The 17,529-nt window shown below is 45.7% G+C and overlaps 1 protein-coding gene across 1 annotated transcript in view; it reads right to left on the bottom strand.

Moving 5' to 3' along the window:
- The window catches only part of CTSC (cathepsin C), a 36,398-nt gene that overhangs the window by 10,710 nt on the left and 8,159 nt on the right, over window positions 1-17,529 (bottom strand). Inside the window, exons 3-4 of the mRNA XM_032768729.2 lie at window positions 3,279-3,445; window positions 1,860-2,015 (exon numbers count right to left, since the gene is read on the bottom strand). Coding sequence (XP_032624620.1) covers window positions 1,860-2,015; window positions 3,279-3,445 — 323 coding nt within the window. The remainder of the gene's footprint in view (window positions 1-1,859; window positions 2,016-3,278; window positions 3,446-17,529) is intronic.

Genomic DNA, 17,529 nt, shown 5'->3' with positions numbered 1-17,529 from the left:
CCCCCTCCATGCACACTGACTGGGTGTCAAGTCTCACAGATGATTCTTTATTGCTTAGCTTCAGTGGGATGGAATATGGCAAGGAGAAAATAGTCATAATCCCTGCTGGTGCAGATAAGGGTTTATTTGTGCCGTAACAATCTCCTGGTTAGGGCAATTAAATCAGTCCAAAAATTTGTTTTTGTTTTGAAGTGCTGAACTAATACCACAATATCATCAAGAATGGCAGCCTTACAACAGACTTTGAACAATTACTGAATGTCTGTGCTATCAACAAAATTTCTTTAAGAATACACAGGGTTTCTTGAAACTACACAAAATCACCAATTACTGTCAATGTGCATCAGTCAGAGGTGAACACAGTTTAACTGCAAGTGCTGACAAGGACAAAGTGTCCAGCCACGCTTCCGATGATCACAGTTAAGGCATGTTTGGAGACAGCTACTTGAAGCCAACTTTCTCCGCAGATACTGAAGTGCTGCTGAATGCTTACTATCCCTGTCTACGCTTGCAGCTAAACCATCCTCACCTGCACCCGTTGCTGGCGGACGGTCATAGAGCAGACAAGCCGAAAAGATTGCACAGTTAAGCATTCCACTCGCTTTAAAAGTCAAGTTCTTGTGACAAGCAATAGGCTCACTCCTACTTACAGCAGACTGGAGGGATCAGCCCAACAAGTGCTGCTCCAAGTGCACTACACAGATCTAACATTAAACCCAGACGATGGAGGGTCTAATGTTTGTGTGTCTGTACCTAGCGCTATTTTTCTGTGATTGTGAGGGCACGTGACTGTCTTCACAGGGACAACACATAATCTTACCAACGTATCGGAAAGCCCTAACATTATCTGCATGCACAAAGCAAATGGAGAACTCCTTAATCAGCGTAGCAAAAGTTAGAGACATTTCAAATTCTACCTACACACTTGAGTGCTGCAGTACAGTGAAGTTTGGGGGGAAAGTATGAACAATATTTCTTCCCTACAGCCCCCTAATACCTCAGGACATGGCTCAACACCATGAGAGTCAACCATCTGAGAGAGAAGAAAGACGTCTGCAAAGCTAAAACACTGCAAAGCAAGGTTAGGCATAGGCGATAGGAAGGTAGCTTTACTCTCTTTCTTGACAATGTACTAAAGGGAATAGCTACACAATGGGAAATTTCAAAGGAAAAACAATTTATACCACCACTTACAAGTTTTGTCAGACTGTAGTGAAATCAGAGGTTATAGCGTGCCAACACAACCCCCTGCTGCCTGATATGGAATGGTGTGTGCCTTACTCTGTGTATAAAATATAGGCCAGCATTCTCCCCAAATTATCTATAGAAGCAGACACTGGGATGGGCAATTTGATATAGTGACAGAGAACTCCTTCTGAAAATCTGCATTGTCTGTATTTCAGCCACAATTGCCTATGGCTGTTTTTGAACTGAAGGTTATAAACTTGCTAATTAACTTTATTTAAAGGATAAAAATACCTAAGTACTTGCCATAGCTGTGAGTGGGCACAACCTCATTGATGGATGGATAAGAGTCTAATTCTAAAATTCCTATTCTACACCCATGTTATCACCTCTTCCCTTAATCTGTATATTCTGAGGCAACTTCAGTACTGGATCAAAGTGCTTGCAAGACAGCCAGATATGTTTGGAGCATCAGGACTCAAATAGGCAAATATGCTGGCACTCAATCATACTGTAAGGGGTTTGAATACATCTGGATTTCACAGTATATTATATATAATCTGAACTAGGAGCCAGATCTATAGCTGACGATAATCAGCACAGCTCCAAAGAACTCAGAGAATGATTCTCACCAGCAGGCCTCGTGAGTGACCTAAGTAGGAAAACTTTAATACCTCGGAGCTCTGGACTTGAGACCTCCAGCTCTTCTAGTTAGTTCTTCCAGGGAGAGGTTTTCATATTCTTTGTATGTTGTTGCTGTCCAGGATTTCTGAACAGTATTGATAGCTTTCACGAAGTCAAAGTTGTGTACATAAGGCCTCCTTGAAAACCTGCAGACAATCGGGAACAATATAATAAGATAAATATTTGGCCTGAAGACTACTCACTATTCAAACGACTGCTGTGATTAGACAACTTAACGCTTTGCCAATAGGTTAGGAGCAGGCCCTTATAAACCAGCTGTAATACTGAAGTATGGTCTACCCTACTGACCTATATTGGCATAACTACATTGCTCAGGGGTGTGAAAAACCCACCCCCTGAGCATCAGAGTTATAGTGACTCCTTGCTCCTGGTGTAGACAGCACTCCCACAGACACAGCTACCATCTGTTGGGGAAGTGGATTAACTATGCCGACAGGAGAACTCTCTCCAGTCAGTTTACTGTCTTCATTAAAGCACTACAGCAGCGCAGCTGCACCAAAGCAGCGTTTTAAGCATAGACTTGCCCTGTGGAGCGGGGGAGAAACAAATATCAAGCCAATCATTTCTCCCTTTTTACTTTAAGTAGTCTCAGTAGTTTAAAGAGGACATTACATGGGACCATTTGCCTGAAAGAGATTATTTGGATTTAAGAAATCCAGGGATGACCACTTCTTAACCTTTTTCTTTCAAATTTCCACACCAGTGCTTTAGATTTTCAGTTTAAATCCTTCTATTCTATTAGAACTGGGCTGATGCTAGATTAAGGTTCAGAGTTTGAGTGTACCTCAGAGAGCCAACTGGACAAGCAGACCAGGTTATTTAGACAGAGGTTCTTCAGCTTTTTCAGGCTGTGGATCAAATCTCAATCCAAAGCTTGACAAAGACCACCTCTCCTTCTATTTGGATTTGTGACTGAATAATATCCAGCAACCACAGTCATTTCTTATGTTGAAAAGTAAGGATATTCCCCATTTAGCTTTTAGCAGCTAGAAATGAGTGGCCACCCTCAGACAATACTTAATCAGGAATTATTGCTGCAGATTCTGCACGTATAGTCCAGGAAGCTTACAAACATCTCCAGATCTTTTTTTAAACAGATTAAATGTAGCTTTCCATTTTGTCTGTGATTACAGTTGATCTTAAAGACAGCATGCCAGATCTGAAGAAAATGGAAACCCTGTCCACTAAACTGCCCCATCACCACTATTTGCTTTCCTCAGGCCTAAGGAATTTAGTTTCATTTGGACCACAGACTTGCTGTGATACTATAGCTTTGTATCTTGCCCCCTGAGCCAGTCCACTCATTTTAATCTGGAATTTAAAGCATAACTGCTGTTGTCACCGTATTCAAAATAAAAAGTCATCCTCCATTCACTGTGTGCACTCACCTTTCCCTTGGTTTCTGATGAGGGAGCTGATTCACATGAATGCTGGAAGGAGAGGGCGAAACTTTCTTTCCGATAAAACATGCCCAATTATGGCCTAGCACATCATGCACCCATCCTGGAAAGGTCTCATGGCAGTAACTGGTTACATTTTGTCCTTCCTTTTTGTACTGTAAACCAAACAAACTCCGTTAGACACAAGTACAGCCATATCAAGATTCCTGCGTTTAAGACGTGACATCTGTAATTTGCTACTAAGCCACTCTTCACAGAACAATGTATCAGTTGTAGTCTGGAAGAATCTTATTGGCAATACACCATGCTTCAGCATGTAATAGTGTGTCTGGAGGACATGCACACTGTATTATCAGTGCATGTGGGGAAATGCATTCTGGACATATGAGAACACAGACCTAGGAGGAAAACGAGCCAGGCACGGGACAGAGTCCTGTCCACACAATAAAGTTAAACTTATGAACTTGTTATATGAAGACAATCAGGTTCTAGCTTGGCTTCTGGCAAGGGCGAACCACATTTAGTGCTATGGTTACCAACCAAGTCCTAAGCTGGTACAAACTGGGTTAAAATCATTAGTTCAGGCAGGGCATTAGAATCCTCTGCACTTCTGGCCCTCAGGTACTGTGGCAATAAGAATAGGAGTACTTGCGGCACCTTAGAGACTAACAAATTTATTGTAGCATAAGCTTTCGTGGGCTACAGCCCACTTCATCGGATGCATGTAGTGGAAAATACAGAAGGAAGATATATATATACACAGGGACCATGAAATAAGGTCAGTGAAAGAATCGTTACAAAAGACCCTGGTGTGACACACAGCTTTATCTCCTTATAGTTCTTCAGATAGCACTGCACCTTCACATTTCCTAGTTTTTCCATTTCAGAGAGTTGGACCAGAAGGCAAGTTTTCCTCTAGTTTGTGAGTGATGTTAACTGTATGTAAGCAAACACGTTCACCTTGACAGTTTAAACAAAAATTTATTCTAGACTCCCTCCCTCCCCCATGAATGTTGATTCAAAGAAGGCAGCTTCAAAGAACAGGGTGATGTGTCACTGAAATTTATTTGCATATAAATACTGTATTGATTTTCTAAATACAAATACTATTTCCAGTGCCTTAAAACTTCAATGCTTCCCTGTAGTTCATCTTATCTCTGAAAGCCAACACTCATTCCACGTTACACACTCTGGTATTTCACCAGTTAAAAGTGAGGTAAAGATTAAGTTATCTAACGAGATCAATCTCTCTGCTCAGCGTTATAGTAAAGCTTTTGATATCTTACTTTCTGGATTAACAGGGCTTTGAAAGAAGAATACTCAGCCTTAGAAGGAGGGAGTGTCAAATGAGTGGTGGTGATAAGATTCTGTTTAGGGCCAATTTACACTAGAGTGTCTGGGGAACCACTGCAACTATGTTGTCACTTGAGGGTATGTCTACACTGCTAAGTTGTAGACAAAACCTTTGTCTTTCACCAGTACTTTAAAAAGTCTCCCCCTCTGTCCCCCCCCCCCCAAAAAGACTTGGTCCTCCCTCCTCCCTGCTTGGCTAGGGGTGGAGATAGTTGTGTGTCTGTGGGTATGGCTACACTGGCACTTTACAGCACTGCAACTTTCGTGCTCAGGAGTGTGAAAAAACACCCCCTAAGCGTTGCAAGATACAGCGCTATGAAGCCTCAGTGTAATCAGTGCCGCAGCGCGGCTCCCAGTGCTGCAAGCTACACCCATAGAGGATGTGGTTTACGTGCAGCGCTGGGAGAGCTCTCTCCCAGCAGTGGCGCTCCGACCACACTCACACTTCAATGCGCTGCTGCGGCAGCGCTTTGAAATTTCAAGTGTAGCCATACCCTGTGTGTGTGTAGTTACTGCTTGGTGGGAGCAGAGTCCCCGCTGCTGTGCCCAGAGAGCCATGCAGACTGGGAGAGGAGGGGGGAACATGCTAAGGTGTGCCAAGGCATGCTTCCCCCCCATTTGGGGGGGTGGCTGAGGATATCCCCCATTTCCTTCTCTTCTCCCCCAAACCTGCTCTGAGGGATCCCTGCTGAGAAAGCCAGCCCTTGCTCTGTCTCCCCCCAAGAAGCTGGCACCAGGAGGCCTGGCTGAGGAAGCCTTCCCCCTGTTCTCCCTTCCCTTGCAGCAGCTGTGTATGGGGGCTTGACTACTTGGGGGAGGGGACAGCTGAGGAGCACTCCTCACAAACAACACACTCTGTTGGCTGGCCACACCATACAAGTGCATGAGATATGTGCGGCCCCTCTACCCTCTCCGCCTTGGTGGACGGGGGGGGGGGGGGGGGAAAGGATAGACACTACCTCCTCCTTTCTGTCCTCCTCTCCATATGCTTTAAGGCACAGAAAAGACACAGCCTAGTCTCTGCGTGCTCCAGCACAGCAGCATATGGGGGGTATGGGGAAGTGAGGGGAGTTCAGCCTGTAAATGGAAGGAAACATCCCACTAACTTGGGGTGTGGAGGAGGTTTGGTTTAGAGCAGAACCCCAGGAGCAGGGACCAAAGCCTGAGCCCCACCATCTTGAGTTGGGGGGCCGAAAGCCAAAGCCTCACTGCCCCAGGTAGGGTGGTCAAAGCCGAAGCCCAAGGGCTTCAGACCCGGGCAGGGGGGCCTGTAACCTGAGCTCTGCTGTCCAGGGCTGAAGCCCTTGGGCTTTGGCCCCAGGTGGTGGGGCTTGGGCTTCAGCCCCCAGCAAGTCTAACGCCAGCCCTGGTGACCCCATTAAAACAGGGTCACAATCCACTTTGGAGTCCCGACCCACAGTTTGAGAACCCCTGGTTTAGAGGAAGTGTGTGGTGTGTGTGTGTGGGCTGCTGAGCTGAATCAGGAGCAGAAGCAGCTGCTGCTGTTTCCTGGGGATTTCCTGGGGAACCTGCTATTGGAAGGGAGTTCCCAGGGCAGAGGCAGGGTCAGATTAACCTTTTGTGGGCTCCCATACAGGCAATGGAGCACGGCGTGGGGAGGTCAGTCCCCAGAGCGAGGGACCAGCCAGAGGTAATGGGGCCCGGCAAGGCAGGGGCAGCCCTGCTCTGCTCAATGTGAGAGCACTATATACTAACCGGCAGTTGTCAGATGCACAGTGGCCTGCCCAGCCCTGTACTGCCAGCATGTCCCTTCCCCTTCGGGGCAGTTCTACGTCACATCATGCAGCCCCCCTTCATTCAACACCCCCAAACTTCCTATGGCCAGAGCCCTCCCGGACCCACTATGCCCAGTGCCCCCCCAGACCAACTCATAAATGTACAGCGCCCTGTACAACACCACCCCTGCCCACAGCCCCACCACAACTGCCCAGCAGCCCCCACAGAACCCCCACTTCCTAGTGATCCAACACACAGATCTTCCCTGCCCCTTCACAGCCCAGTCCCCAGCCCTGACCCCCAAGAAACCCACTCCCCCACACCCTGCCTCTCGGCCACACTCATCGGCCTGCTGGAAGGAGACTGTCTGCTGGGCTGAGCCGGGGCACAGCCAGGGCGATCAACCAGGCCAGGTCCTGCCCCAGCCAGGCTCCCTCAAGATGCCCTTGCCTGGAGGGGCCCAGCCAACTCCCCCACATTGTCCTCCTGCCCCACCCCTGCCACCTAGCGGGGACTGGCCAGGCTTCTGCTCCAGTCCCAGGCGGCTCAGCTGCGGCGAGACAGTTGGGGCCCCACAGGTGTTGGAAGCAGAGACTGCCCAGAGCCAGAGGTGCACTGGGGTCTGGCTAGGGGGCTAAGAGGAGCAGGGATTGGGACCAGGGGGCGGAGAGGAGCCCTCGGCCAGATGGCGGGCAGGCCAAGAGGAACAAGTGGTGGGCAGGGGGAGCCAGCAGGGTCTTGGGGCGCAAGCAGAGCAGACCAGGGGCCTCTTCTGAGCATGGACCTGGCTCCATGGAGCCATGGTAAACCCGTCACTGGGCAGAGGTGTAGGAAAGCAACAGCAGGGCCAATCTTAGGGGTGAGCGCTGTGGTCAGGAGGGCGGCATGGTCAGGGGAAAAGGAGCAGGGCAGGCCTCCAGTGTGGGGCTGCACAAGGCAACCCGGGACAATGGGGAGGGAGCGGGACCCAGGAGCAGTGGGGGGAGCCCAGGGAGACACTGGGCCTGTGTACCCTCTAATTTTTTAGATACATGTGCAGAATTAATTTTGTTAATCGATATGGAGGTGATATGTGACACATCAGCTTCACATTGATGCACATAACAAAATTCAGGTGGTGGGGGTGAGGCCAAGGGGTTTGGAGTGTGGGAGGGGGCTCAGGGCTGGGGCAGGAGGTGAGGGCTCCGGCTAGGAGTGATGGCTCTGGGGTGGGGCCGGGAATGAGGGGTTTGGGAGGGGGCTCAGGGCTGGGGCAAAGGGTTGGGATGTGGGGAGGTGCGGGGTGGGGCCACAGATGAGAGGTTTGGAGATGCAGGCTGTCCCAGGGCTGCAGCAGGGAGAGAGGACTCCCTACCAGCCCCCCTCTAACCACACCAGTCGGGGCCGAGGGAGGGGCGCCTCTCTCCGCCGTGGCACATCCACGCTGGGGGAAGAGGCCTCTCCCCCTGCTGCAGCCCTGAGCCCCTGGCACAGGGCTTAATAGGCAGCCACGCAGCTTAGGAAACTGAGTAGCGGGGTAGGGGCACCTAAATGAAGTCCACCCTGGGCACCATTTTTCACTAAGGCCAGCCCTGTTAGCTTGTTCTATTCATCCCATCTTACTGTGCAAATAAACAGACAGTCTCTGAGGGAAAAGAAATGCAGTCTGCTGAATACCTTGAGGGGTGGGGGGGGGAAGGGGTCAAAGGATTGGTTCTATAGTCTGCAGGGACTAGCAAGAAAGTTTTTAAATTAACATTGATAAACATTCACTGTGAATGCACTGTACTCGGCTCTCCCTGAATAGTGCTGTTCATGAGGAGTATTGACCTTGAATCTTAACAATCCAGATCCACCCGCTTGCCATCCTTCTTCTAACAAACCAGACACAGGCCCACACCATTTGTCTTGTATTCAACGTTGGCTGAAGTCCCAAGCTACCCAACTCACTATTTATTTATGTGATCTAACAGTATACACCTAGGCCCAACAGGACCTGCATTTTAATAGTCTAAAACTGCCTCCCTGTCTTCTTTTGGTGAAAAAACTTTAGGTTTTCTTTATAAATCATGAAGAAACATAAGAGGTCACAAGCCCAATTTTATTCCCTTTGTTCCAGGCCCATCTATCTTCTGGAACTGACTAGTTTCTATGTGGATCTTTTAGTGGTTTTATTGGTTTTAAGCAAATTAAAACTCAGTCTTTAGAAATGAAAATCATTGACAGATTTTATTCAGATGACTAGAACACCTTGGTGTATAACAGCACCATAAATAGGATATTACAATAGGAGAATGTGAAATTATCAAGTGACTCATATCCTTCTAATAAGCAGCCTTAGGCATTTTGTCCTCTTTCCTTGCCTCGTAACATTTTCAGTAAATTTGAACATTTAACACTGAAATTTCATGAACTTAAGCAAAAACTACAGATTAAATAAAAAATAAACACCTTGTCTTAAACCCACAAGAACTAGGGCTTTAAAGCCTTCCTTTTTAATAAGTGTTATATGCCAGTGCTGCACTGGTATAGCAGAATATACCCTCAAGTAGGCTTATTATAAGCATATGATACAGTTCAGAACCTGAACGTAGTTATTCACAGAACTGAAGATACATGTTCACTTCAGCTGTTCTACATGGTTGCTAAAAATGGGTGTGTTTTTAACACTTGGTAACTAACATATTAAAAAACTTAGTGTAGACAAGGCAAGTTGTAGTTTTAACAAACATTAGCTGGTCAAAGTAAACCCTAGTATGTGTTAACAATCTTTTGCCTTCTTAGGTTATGCCTATACTATGACAAAGAGTGGGGTTTTAGTATATTAGCTAACATAAGATCCCAGTGTAGACAAAGCAAGCTGTAGTTTTTATACTTTCTGGGGTTTATCTTGACTTAGGGTAACCACATTTCCCTATGCTGAATACAGGACACCTGATAAAATTACTTGTATTCAAGCCAGTTCAACGGCAATCACTCTGAACTATGCATTCAAATTAACATCAAGTTGACTGAGCCCATTAAAAAGAAATACTGCACAGTTGGATTCTTTTTATTTACCTTCTTATCTTTAAGGCTTTAGGGTTCACATGGGGAGGGGTGACACACACCTAGCCCCCACATACACAGGGAGAGGTGACACAAACACACACTCCCATACTCCTCTCTCATATAGCAGGGGTGACTGACCAGCCCTTCCCTCCATGCCTGGCTGGGCCCCCAGGATGGACCCGCCTCTCCTGGTACCATGTCCCAAGGCAACACTTGGGGGGGTGGGCACGCAGGGTCACAGGCCCCCTCTCCCAGATTTCTGCCAGGGTTCACATCAGAATGTGGCCAGCAGCAGCCTTCCAGCACTGTGCAGGAGGGAAGGGATGGGAGCTGCTTCTAGCTGCAGGAGGAAGGGGGAGGAGGAGGAAGAAGGGGACGACTTGGTCTGTGTCTTTCCAGAGCTCATCTCTTCTCCCTCCTCCCCAGTGTGGCTGGAAGAAGCTTGTCCCTTCGTGCCTGCACTGTGTTGAAAGGCAGCCAATACCTCCAGGTTGCTGCTGGCCACTGACATAACTCAGCCCCCTCTGGCTACAGCATGGGCAGGAAGGGGTTAAGCCCTAAGAATGTCTTGTGCATCAGGGCCCAGGGAACCTGACTGCAGGTACTTCAGCAAACCAGGTCATGGAGCAATCCTGCCCTCGGTGGGGACAGGACCCAGGGATTGGGTGCTTAGCCCTGGGGGCTGCAGTGGACCCTGCGGGTTCAGGTCGTGAACAGGCTGGAAATCGCTTCCCCCCCTTACAGTTTGCCTTGTCTACATTAGAATCTTCTGTTAGCCAATGTGCAAGCCCACATTTATCATAAAGTGTAGACACAGCCTAAGAAACAAAGAGATTTTTAGTCAGATTATTAGTTAACTATTGTAACCTCCAATGTGCAATTAACATTTTGGAGACAGGAAACTTTTGTTAAAGATTCAGCATCTCTGCTCTTTCAATTAAGGCAAGAGCTATACATCTTCAGATGTACACAACCAATCCAACAAAACATGGGAAGATAAGTTTAGTCCTCATATCTCAGATACAAGCAACAAAAAATGTCTTTTAAAAACCCCTTTCAGGCATACTTTTTACATACGACAGGAGTCCAAAAGAAACCAATTTATTAAAATCCTGAGGTCATCTTTAAGACATGAGTAACCTCTCCTACAAATTGCATGAGAAAATAGTGTGGCATTTTACTGAGATAACTAAGGCCAGAATAAACTTTTGCAAACTGGACGTGAAATTTACAGAGAAAACTGCTGTCAATTAATAGCATAGATGCACAAGTGGGTTGCCAACTTCTTTACGCTTATTTTTAAGATTTCTTTTTCCAGCAGAAAAACTACACCCCCAAGAAAATGTGTAACACTCTTCCTTATTGCTCAGCCTTGGATTTCTTCAGAACAACTGCTGCTAGGGAACAGTGATTTAAGGTGAAAAGAGAATGCAGAGCACTGTCCACTAGAGGACATAGCATCAAACAGCTAATGCAGCATTAAAATCCCATGAGATCTTTACTCCTGGGGGCATTCTGCATCAAAACATTAAAAATTCTGCGCACAATATTTTAAAATTCTGCAAATTTTATTTGTCAAAATAACACTACATAACAACACCCGTTTCAATTATTTTGGTAATTTATTTCAAAATACCTAGCAGAAAATATGTCTGTAACAATACAGACACACACAAAAATTCCCCCCAAGGAGTAGAGAGTTAAAGAAACCCCTATGACAATCTAGTTCCTATTTTTCTGCCCTCTTCCCCCACACAGAGCCTAGCTGGGGGGCCAGACACCCACACACACACCCTCCGAGCCCAGCAGCCGCCCCACCACAGCCAATACACCGAAACCCCTTTCCCCCCGGAGCCCAGCCACGGGGACCTCTGGCCCAGATATCAGTATCCCTCCTCAGAGCCCAGCTGCAGGGCTCCCCCTTGCCCAGATACTCACACTCCCTTCTCTCCCCCCAAGAATCCAGCCCAGATATCTGCACCCCTTCCACCCCAGAGCCCAGCCGCAGGGCCTCAGCCCCCTTACCCAGATACCCACACTCCCTCACTCCCCAGAGATCCAGAGGGAAAAACAGCCTGACACTTGGTCCTAGGCTTGCATGGAGTTTCCTGCGCACTACTGCCTCCTTCCCTCAGGCCGTGCTGAAAACTGCAGCTGCCAGGAGCCCTTTAGCTCAGTGATTCTCAAACTTTAGCAACCTGAGGACACCCATTTTGATTTAAAACTTTTCACAGCTCCCCAAGCCTCCCACTCAGCCCTAGGTTCCACCCCATCTCTTCCCCCAAGGCCTCACCCCACCTCTTCCCAATCCTGCTCCACACCTGCCCCTTCTCTTCCCCACCTTTCTGTCCCCTTTCTCCCCGAGCCTGCCCCATCCCCGCTCCTCCTCCTCCCTTCTAGTACCTCGTGCACGCCACTGAACAGCTGTTCCCCGGCTTGCAGGAGGCACTGGGAGGGAGGAGTAGTTGAGGGAGGGAGGGGGAAGGGTTGATCAGCAGGGCCCACGGACTCCCTGGAGTACCCTCACAAACCCCCGTCTGAGAAACACTGCTCTAGCTCTCTTCCCCCACTCCCTCCAGCAATGTCTTCTATGTGTGAGCTGGGCTCTGCTGGGTTCAGTGGCTCCTAGTGGCAGCTAGCAGCACTGCAGCCCATTTGTGTGGGGAAAGGAAATTCTGCACGCACCATGTTAATTTCTGCAAAATTCTGCATTGCGCAGTGGTGCAGAATTCCCCCAGGAGTATATCTTGCTACCTTATCTGATTTAAGAGCACAAATTCACAGATTTTAAAGCCAAAGAGGAGCCATCTGAACATAGGTAGAATTTTACCCAGTAGCGCCTGGTGTGGAGGAAATATTCTTCCCTACTATGTAAATGAAGATTAACTAGACAAACAACCAGTGGCTGAACTATAGCTGCCTTTAAAAATGCATCCAGTGTTCATTTAAAAAGACTCCAAATGATGGAGAATTTACTGCATCCCATGGTACTCTGGTCCAGTGGTTAATTATCCTCACTGTTAAGAGCTTGAAACTTATTTTCTGTTTGAATTCTTCTAACTTCATAGATTTTAGGACAGAAGGAACTGATAAGGAACCAACTGACCTCCTGCATAATGCAGGCCACAGATATTCACCAAGTGTTTCAAGCACTGAGCCCCTAACTTCAGGTGCAGCGAGAGCACATCTTGATTTAAAGTCTTCTAACCATTGGATATTGTTAGTCCTCTGCTAGATGAAAGTACTCCTTTAATGTCATCTTTTCTCCCTTTGTAGTGTATCAGAGGGGTAGCCGTGTTAGTCTGGATCTGTAAAAAGCAACAAAGAGTCTTGTGGCACCTTAAAGACTAACAGATGTATTGGAGCATAAGCTTTCGTGGGTGAATGCCCACTTAATCAGATGCATGTGTAGGTCATTCTAGATTATATAATTACAGTTCCTGTTGAGCTTCTTATATTTCCCATTATGAAGAATGTTTTTCAGTCTTACAGATCTTCTTTGAAACTTCTCTAAGTTTTCAACATTCTTTTTAAACTGTAGAGACCAGAACAGAACACGGTATGCCAGCAGTGAGCATACCAATACCTAAAAAGAGGTAATACTGTCTTCCTGCTCCTGCTCCATATTTCCTTATTTAAATATCCAAGGATCGTGTTAGTTCTTTTGCCTCAATCACATAAACATTTAAAAATTTCAGGAACATGGTTCAGAGCCCAGTGTGGAATAGTAATGTTAAGCCAAACGTCTTTAAGAAAGCCTAACATCTTGAACAATTTTCCCCTTATTTGCTCCTTTTCTCCTGCGAAATGTACAGTGAGATGCTTAAGACTTTTATTGAGAAAGACCTATTTCATAATTGCAATAGGACTCCAGGGCACATTAATGGGCAATGCACACCTAAATGTTGACAGAATGAGATGTTACCCAGAAGTATACCATTGCATGCTGCTGCCTAATACTGGATTCACTATCTATACAAATGTAAACTACTGGACAGGAAATGCATTTATGCACTGGCATCAGAAAAGCAGACCAGACAGCTATTCTGCAGCAGAAGGTGGTTTACGACTGAATATATTTATATTTCACACATTAAGGGTAAGCAAACAGTAGGTGCACGTTATTAAAATAACACTCAGAAGTGTGAAAATTATTAATTTCAATTCACTAACAGGATTAAAAGATGATCCACAAATCTAATGGTCCAAATCAAGGTGCATTCAAATTTAAAACCTACCAAGAATATACCTTATTTCTTCAGCAGATCCTGAAGTCTAGGCCCACAACCAGCTATTACTTGCTGCAAATACCCAGCATGCACTATGTTGGTGATGTCTTACACCACTGACCCACGCTTTATCCTTACATTGGTTCCAGCAAGTTCCTGTTTTGCTGGGGCCAGGTGAAGCCAGTTTGCAGCCACTTAGCAACTAGGCACTTTAGCCATCATTCTGTGCTCCAGAATCTAAACTGGGATATATATATTTTTTTTTAAACAAACTGGGCTTGTGACATTTTTTAAAAACACCTTTGATACATAAGGGTGTCAACAACCCCTCTTTTTAAATTAAAAAATTGTATCATGAATGTCAAATTTTAGTCTTCCCTGGTTTTGCTGGAGGAGGGTAGGCCTCAGAGGTCGTATATTAGCTCATACCTTAATTAAGGAGGCAGAGATGTGGAGTCATAAGCAGACTTCCTGCCCCCAAAATGTACATTAGCCACTGAGGTTAAATAGGTGTTACCAAAAACTAACATAAAAGACCTAAACACTAACTAAATTCTTCCCCTCTTGCTCAACTTTCACACTTTGAGCTCTTGTGATGTCACTGTTTTACTAAATCTCCAGTCATCACGTGCTAGGCTCTAAAGATATGAATTTCTAACGTGAGAAACAAGCACTGAAAATTCACTTTGTAAAAACCGTTCAGGTCTTAGTAAGAAACGTCACAAACTCATTTTTTCCCTATTGTAACTCACCTTTAAGAGCCTGTTCTTTATGGTTGCAAACATCAACTTTTTAAATGTAAGTCAAGTGTCCTTGATACTGAGGTCTGTCTGAATCTTCAAATTGACAAACAGCTCTAAGAAATGGGAACTGTTCACATTCATATCCATGGGGTGTTGACTAATATCGTGATTTCAACATGAACTCTGATGTAACTATTTCACTGCTGATCAAAGCAGGAGAGAAAGGAGATGCGCAATCATATTAAGATCTGTGAGTGGCACCTATTTTGGCATCAAGAGAGAGCTGATAGCTTGGGAGAATAACACTTATTTTATCCCCCAGATCTCACCCTACTGTTTTAATATTGCAAAGTTTGAAACTGTTTATTACACAGGATAACGGATAAACTTTAGAAGAGACTCTGTATTACAGAAGCCAGTTCCAATGGGATCTGTGGTAGGTTTGATATAGTGCACGCTGGATTTCAACATGTAGCATACAGCAATTCTATGTGGGCCTAAATTTCAGGACCTGTAGAAAAAACAAGATACATTCTTAAAAAGTTACATGACCCTCTTAATAGCGGGGACCTACAAAATTCATTAGAAGTTCAGTTTTAAGAGGCTTAATCCTATTTAGAAGGGACAGCATAGCTACCTGCCTTATCTTTGCAGTAGTGCAGGCCAGGATTAACTTCTGTTGTGTGATAGGTGTGAAAGCCCAAAGGCTTGTCTTCACATTCAGAGCTATAGTGAAGATGCTACTACACTGACAGGAGTGCTTCTCCCATTGGCGTAGTAAATCCACCTCCCCGAGAGGTGTTAGATATGTCAATGGGAGAAGCTGTCCTGTCGATGTAGTGCTGTCTACAGATGGGGTTAGGTCGGTATAAGTATGTTGCTCATGAAGTGTGGATTTTTCACACCTCCGAGCAACATTAGTTAAGTCCACTTAGGTCTGAAGTGTATATCTGGCTCAAGTTAAATGTTCCTCCTTCTTTGGGACATCAGTAGGTTGCTATTTATATAGCACAGTGCAAATGCACTGCATGTTTTAAGAGACAACTGCTACAAGATCCTCCCCTTTTCATACGTTGCAATAAACATTCAGCATAAAAACTATGACTTGTGACAAATGGGAGCTCTGCCAACATGCAGTAGGACTCTGCATTTTTAATGGATCCAAGGTTAAGGAGGTTCGGGGGGAGGGGGACGGGAAGAGCAAGATTCTGAAGTTGGGCTCACACAAAAAGCTAAACACAAACAAGCCCTCCTTTGCTAGGTAGTAGTTACACAAGCTACTGAAAGCTACAAAAATATATGGATAAGCTCACCCAGTCCATTCCTTTGGCGTGACAACTCATTTCCCCACAGTGCCCAGGCGTAAGAACAAGTGACTGGTAAAATCAGTGAGATCCTAAGAAAATTTTACAGCGGGTGACTGGTAAGTAGGTTGCAAGAACAAAGGAAAATTATATTATCTATCTATCAATCAATCAATCAAATAGCAGACATGTATTAAGGTCAGACTTCTCATATATGTATCCTTAAGGCATAATACCCTGTCATAACCATTGTACAGAAGCTCACAACACCACTACTACTACTGAGTTAAATAAATATTATGCCCAGTTTACAGAAAAGAGCAAGAGCTAAAGGTTAAATGACTTACCCCAGTACAAATTGCAGTTAGTAGCAGTTTGCTCTGTGTACACTAGAGGGAACACAGGAATTGTCTTCTGGACAAGCATTCTGACACCAAGCAACTAAAGCAAGCCAACAGAGGAAGTGATTTTTTTTCTTTCACACTGTAATAACTCATCCTCTCTGGATAGGTGCTGGAACTAGGGGTGCTGGGGGTACTTCTGCACCCCTCTAGCTTGAAGTGGTTTCCATCATATACAGCGTTTACGGTTTAGTTCAATGGCTCTCAGTACCCCCACTACACAAGTTGTTCCAATTGTTCCAGCACCCCAGGGTGGGGGGAAGTAATACGAACTGGTGGGTTGTGTTAACATTGAGCTAATGCAGTTATTGAAGAGAATGAAACCTCTTGCTAAAAACTCAGCACTCAGTCTCTGTTCAATTAAGAGCTGAATCCACATCTCTGAATCCTCCACAGAGACAAAGACGACAAGACTTGACACTCCTGGCATTTCCAGGGTATCACAAAACAAACAAACAGTCTCAATTTTTAAAGCTAAAAATGGTACAAACCCTGTTTTTCGCTCTCCGGGTCACCTTTTATTTTCAGTTATATCTAAACACTTCTAAGGATCAATGTCAAAATAATATTTTGCATTTCAACCTGGAATGTCCTGAACATTTTAGAACAGGTAAGTAGTGTGCCTGGCACTGTGAACTTAAGAGTCAGGTAGTCCTTTCCCTAAAGATTTTACAGTAGAAGATAAGTGGACCAGATCATCAGCTGTTGCTAACTAATGTACATCCACTGATTTCAAGGGAGCTCTGCCAATTTACATCAGATGAGAATGGCCCAAATAGCTGTAGATATGACTAAAGCTAGGATTCACTGATCTGCAAATTTACAGGAGAGACATGCTTTCCCCCACGTCCCTCAGCATCTTAACTTTCCAACTTGCAGCCATGAAATAGAAACACATCTTCCCTCGTTCAGCCACTGTAGAAACTGCAAACTCTTGTCTAGCCCTTAGAAAAAGCTACATCAGGAGTTGTGAACACTAAGACTGTGGCTACAGAGAGCTTCAGTGGCACAGCTGTAGTGCTGCAGCTGCACTGCTGTAAAGGCATGGCTACACTTGAAGATGTAGAGCAATGGAAGTTAAACCAGCTTTCGGAGACCGCAGCAGGGAAAACGCTGCCGAGTGTTTACACTCTCAGCTGGAAGTACACTGATGTGGCCACGTTAGCAGCTCTTACAACGCCACAAAGAGCAGTGCATTGTGGTAGCTATCCCAGCATTCAAGTGGCTGCAACATGCTTTTCAAATGCGGGGGGTGGGGTGGAGTGTACAGGTAGTGTGTTGTGTGTATGTGGGGGGAGAGAGAGTGGGTTTTTGGGGTGCTGAGAGTGTCAGCATGCTGTCTTGTAAGTTCAGACCCCCATCCTTCCGCCACCGCTCTCTCACACACTCACAGCAATCAACGTTCCACACTAATGGCTGCTTTGTCCTGGTGCAGATAAGCA

The sequence above is a fragment of the Chelonoidis abingdonii genome, chromosome 1 (genome assembly GCF_003597395.2).
Source record: "Chelonoidis abingdonii isolate Lonesome George chromosome 1, CheloAbing_2.0, whole genome shotgun sequence".
In the NCBI taxonomy this organism is placed as follows: Eukaryota; Metazoa; Chordata; order Testudines; family Testudinidae; genus Chelonoidis; species Chelonoidis abingdonii.
This window is presented reverse-complemented; position numbering and strand designations above follow the sequence as displayed.